General features: G+C 40.6%; 1 protein-coding gene across 1 annotated transcript; it reads left to right on the top strand.

Annotated features, from left to right (window-relative positions):
* The first annotated feature begins 480 nt into the window (after window positions 1-480).
* LOC137656868 (uncharacterized) lies at window positions 481-4,970 on the top strand. Its single transcript, XM_068391236.1, has 2 exons — window positions 481-570; window positions 707-4,970. The coding sequence occupies exon 2, from the start codon at window positions 1,455-1,457 to the stop codon at window positions 3,243-3,245; it is 1,791 nt and encodes a 596-aa protein (XP_068247337.1). The 5' UTR covers window positions 481-570; window positions 707-1,454; the 3' UTR covers window positions 3,246-4,970.
* The last annotated feature ends 559 nt before the right edge of the window (window positions 4,971-5,529 follow it).

Raw genomic sequence — 5,529 nt, 5'->3', positions numbered from 1 at the left:
TTGTGGAACACTCTCCTTTATATACAAAACCTCAAGGCAACAGGACATAACAAGTTCACAAGACAGACAATATTACAGAGGAAAAACCAGACATGAATTTTCATGTTCGTTTTAGTGCGAGGGAAGAGCGAAGATACAAGCATAATATATACAAAAGGAATTATGTACAATTGTGTGAAACACGGTTGGTACATGGCTCCCCCCCTAAAAATGTACATGTTAAATAGGGCGCCCTTGTGGAGGATTTATTTTTGCTTTATTTTTATTTTGTTTTGCCAAATCCTGTGTGTGTGTGTGTGTGTGAGAGAGAGAGAGAGAGAGAGAGAGAGAGAGAGAGAGAGAGAGATTGTGTTAGCGAGCGAAAGTAGTTAGGTTAACGATCGTTTGTGGTGAGAAAGACTGTTGGTATAAATGAGATTGTTTGTTTACATGTTTTAGTTAGGTTACGACAGTGGTGAATGTTTCGGAGCGAATGCTGTTTTATTTGACTGCAGCATAAGGCAGTTGTGTGAGAGCTGGATTATATATATATTTTTTCGACCAGCGTGGAAGTGTTTTTTGATTTTCAAAGTAAGTACAGTTTTGTTTATCTTTGCTTGTCGTGATTGTGAATGATAGGAACAATTTATTATTTATCTTTGATTATAGTGCGATAGTTCAGTTAGCTAGAAGTGTTCGTAAGTGTTTTTCTTTTTTATTTTGGCAGGCTGCGATTCCTCCTTTGGAGTGACCGAATTTTGAAAGTGGATTTATTGTTGATGACCTGGCCTGTATTAAGATTTTGTTTGTACCGCTTATTTGACTGCTCAACTGTTGACGACCTGGCCTGTGTATTTGGATTGATGATGATGATGATGACGATGATGATGATGATGATACTGGCACCTGTGACTCAAGGAGTTGAGGCCGATATGGCATAGAGAGAGAGACTCCTGTTTACCATATAGTGGTAGTTGCCTTGAAAAGACAGTTCGGCTTGTGTGTGGCGTCAGTGCTGGTGTCGCAATATTTATAAACATATATTTTGAGTTGGTGTGCGGTTTAGATTTAAGTTTGTTAGGGTTTTTTGCGTTTATTTGGATGGGGTTTATGGTATATATAGTGTAAAGTTTTTGATGCTGGTGATTCTAGTTTAAAGTGTTAAGTTTTGATTAGTTTAAAGTTTTTTTTGGATGGTTTGGTTTGATTTATTATAGTTTGTAAGAAATATATAGTTTTAAGGTCATGTTTTTGTTTTGTTTTGTCCTTTTGTCCAAGAGTCCCGCTGCTGATAACGTAAGGGGAAAGGTTGTATTGAGGAGACATTGGTCTGTTTAGAGTGATTCAAGGGTGTGGGGGTTGTTTTTTAAACATCCCGCCACATTATTTTGGCGCCCGAACAGGGACTGCCGAGGTGGGATAGGAAGCCGGACTGTTGGACGAAGGACAGAATTTAGATATAAGGTTGATGAAAAATGGAAGAGCAGAACAAGTTACTGAAGGAGGAATTGCGGCTGAGTAAGGAGCGTGAGGAGAGGTTGCTAATAGAGAATGAGAGGTTGAACTGGGAGAATGCGGCGATGCAGAAGGAGCTTAGGGAGTTAAAGGGGACAGTAGAGAGAGTGGAAGAATGTGTTGAGATGAGGATGCGAGAGAATGAAGAACGAATGGAGAAACGAATGGAAGATATGATGGGGCAAGTCATGGGGATGATGAAAACTATAATGGGTGAAGGTGCAGTCGGAGGAGTGTCCTCAGCTTCGGGTAATGGGTTGGTAGTGAAAGAGAAGGTTAAGGTAGGTGATAATGGGAAAGGAAGTGATAGTGATAGTAGTAATAGTGATGGTGATATTGAAGATAAGGGAATTAGGCATAGTAAGGATGAACAGAAAGGGGAGAGGAAAGATGAAAGGAAAGGTAAAAGTGATGTGAAGAAAGAGAAGAAAAAGTATCAGGCTGATAGCAAGGACGATCGTGAATGGGTGAAAGTGGTAAGTAAGAAAAAGGGTAAGAAGGGAATGGTTAAGGATAGGAATTTAAGTGTGGAAGTGGATTCATTATATTCGAATGAGGAAGAAGGTAACAAGGGAGTGGACAGTGATGATAGCAGTGAGAATGAACGTGATGTGTGTAAGACTGTGTTTATGAGAGAGGTACCTCGGTGTGAAAGGTTCAATGAGCATAGCAGTAGGGATGTATATGATTTTTTCAAGGAATATGAGAGGTATTGTCAGGATAAGTATGGTGATAGTAAAAGAGTTTGGGCTAGGGAGTTAGGAGAATATTTGACTGGGTATTTGTTGACGATGTATGGAGTGATAATGAGTGTAGGGGACGTTGATTATGAAAGTGTGAAACAGAGAATAATTGAGCAGGTAAAACGTATGAAAGGGAGTGTTAAGTATAAGCGTAAGAATGATTTTGATGAAGCACGGATGAATGCAGGAGAAGCGATATCAATATACGTATGTAGGTTGGAAACGTTAGCTAGGAAGAAGTATGGGGATGAAGGTATAAATGAGAATAAGGAGTTAATGAGGAAGTTTTTGGCTACTGTACCCGAGAATGTTGCTGAGTTTGTTAATTTGAAACGGAAGGAGAAAATGAGGTGGACGAAAGAAAGATTGACATGGGATGATATTTTAGAGATAGTTGAGGATTACGAGTTGGATAGGTGTATGAAAGAAAGTAAATCTGTGAGTGTAAGAACTGGAATGGAGGAAAGTGTGCCAGAATTTGTTAGTTTTAGAGATGCTGTTATGAGAGGACCGATGAGGGTAGCTGATAGTGTAGTAGATAGGAGTGTTAGGGCGAGTAATGTGGGAATACCTGTAAGGACAAATGAAGGGTTTAGGCAAGGGAATCAGGTTTGGAGGGATAGGAGTGTGAGTGCACATCGAGGTATGTCAGATAGCCGTGTCCGTGATGAAAAGTGTTATAGGTGTGGGAAAGTAGGACATAAGAAGAATGAATGTAGATGGGCTCTTGGTGCTTGTTTTGGATGTGGTGAGGTAGGGCATAGAATTAGCGAGTGCACGAAAGAGAAAGGGGTAAAATGTTATCGGTGTGGTATGACTGGGCACGTAGCAAGTGGATGTAGGAGTAATCGTATGAATGTGATTTGTGGTAATTGTGGTAAGGATGGTCATTATGCTAGAATGTGCAAGGAGCCGCGGGGTAAGTGTACTGAATGTGGTGCAGATGGGCATGTAGCTAGAGTATGTAGGAAGAAGGGAGTAAGTCAGCCAGGATGTTCGGGAAACTAGAGTGTGAGAGGGTTCAGCTGGGTGAGTCCTCCTGTGTGTGTGGAAGGAATAGGATCAAGGTTTGTGAGAATGGGATGGATAATTGGTTAGAAATGAGCAAGTATGAACCTAGTATGCATGAGAAATTAGGGCTGGAAAATAAACAATTAGTGTTAGTTGAATATAGGAAAAAGAGGCGTTTGAAAGTTTTAAGTGAGGAGAAAGTGCAAGGGAAATTTATAGGAATAGGTAAGAATACGAATAAGTATGACAAGGGTGTAAATGTGCAAGTGAGTGTGGAGGATAAATGTATTAATACAGATGAATCATGGCTGAGTATGAATGATACCTATAGTGTGTGTGGCTTTTCCTTAGGTGATGTAAAAGAAAGGATGACGAATGCGAGAGTGAGAGATAGGAGAATGATTAGTAGTATGAATGAATCTTTTACTAAAGTTGAGAATGTTTTTGATGAAATGGATGAACTGTTTACAGAAATGAGTGTAATTATAGGGCCAGATGAGAACGAGGTAGATATGATTGTACATGATATATTAGATGATAGGGATTTAGATAGGAATAGTGTTAATGTAGCTAATGATTGTGATAAGGAAGAAGTGAATGAGAGAGTATATGGAGGCCCAGTTACTCGGAGTAGAGGTCCCGTTCCCGACTGCGACTGGGTTATGAAAAAAATAATGTAAGTGTTGTGTGAGAAGGATTTGGCAAAGTAAGGGGGGAGGAATGTGGAGGATTTATTTTTGCTTTATTTTTATTTTGTTTTGCCAAATCCTGTGTGTGTGTGTGTGTGAGAGAGAGAGAGAGAGAGAGAGAGAGAGAGAGAGAGAGAGAGAGAGAGAGAGATTGTGTTAGCGAGCGAAAGTAGTTAGGTTAACGATCGTTTGTGGTGAGAAAGACTGTTGGTATAAATGAGATTGTTTGTTTACATGTTTTAGTTAGGTTACGACAGTGGTGAATGTTTCGGAGCGAATGCTGTTTTATTTGACTGCAGCATAAGGCAGTTGTGTGAGAGCTGGATTATATATATATTTTTTCGACCAGCGTGGAAGTGTTTTTTGATTTTCAAAGTAAGTACAGTTTTGTTTATCTTTGCTTGTCGTGATTGTGAATGATAGGAACAATTTATTATTTATCTTTGATTATAGTGCGATAGTTCAGTTAGCTAGAAGTGTTCGTAAGTGTTTTTCTTTTTTATTTTGGCAGGCTGCGATTCCTCCTTTGGAGTGACCGAATTTTGAAAGTGGGTTTATTGTTGATGACCTGGCCTGTATTAAGATTTTGTTTGTACCGCTCATTTGACTGCTCAACTGTTGACGACCTGGCCTGTGTATTTGGATTGATGATGATGATGATGACGATGATGATGATGATGATACTGGCACCTGTGACTCAAGGAGTTGAGGCCGATATGGCATAGAGAGAGAGACTCCTGTTTACCATATAGTGGTAGTTGCCTTGAAAAGACAGTTCGGCTTGTGTGTGGCGTCAGTGCTGGTGTCGCAATATTTATAAACATATATTTTGAGTTGGTGTGCGGTTTAGATTTAAGTTTGTTAGGGTTTTTTGCGTTTATTTGGATGGGGTTTATGGTATATATAGTGTAAAGTTTTTGATGCTGGTGATTCTAGTTTAAAGTGTTAAGTTTTGATTAGTTTAAAGTTTTTTTTTGGATGGTTTGGTTTGATTTATTATAGTTTGTAAGAAATATATAGTTTTAAGGTCATGTTTTTGTTTTGTTTTGTCCTTTTGTCCAAGAGTCCCGCTGCTGATAACGTAAGGGGAAAGGTTGTATTGAGGAGACATTGGTCTGTTTAGAGTGATTCAAGGGTGTGGGGGTTGTTTTTGCAACATCCCGCCACACCCTGATCTAGAGAGGCGAACTGTAGGCGGGTCATCTGGCAGAAGATAAGCAGGTTTTAGACGATCAATGGAGACCCAGTCTTCTTTGCCCTGAATGTTTTGGAGGAATGCTTTCGGACTGCGTCGGATCACAAGGAAAGGGCCCGTGTAAGGGGGCGTTAGTGGTGGCTTGCTGGTGTCGTTGCGCAGGAAGACGTGCGTTGCAGAGTGCAAGTCCGTTGGTATGTGATGCTTCGCTGGGGGCTTGTAAGTCTGGCGGCACGGAGTAAATTTTCCCACGACGTGACGTATGCGCTGGAGATCGTCGGAGGAGGTTGTAGAAGGAAAAAATTCGGCAGGGACGACCAACGGGTCGCCATACACCATTTCGGCTGCCGAGACGTCGAGGGCGTCTTTAGAAGTGGTCCTTAGTCCATGGAGGACC

Source organism: Palaemon carinicauda, chromosome 17 (assembly GCF_036898095.1).
Source record: "Palaemon carinicauda isolate YSFRI2023 chromosome 17, ASM3689809v2, whole genome shotgun sequence".
In the NCBI taxonomy this organism is placed as follows: domain Eukaryota; kingdom Metazoa; phylum Arthropoda; class Malacostraca; order Decapoda; family Palaemonidae; genus Palaemon; species Palaemon carinicauda.
The sequence above is the reverse complement of the archived record's forward strand: the minus strand, read 5'-3'. Positions and strand labels throughout refer to the sequence as shown.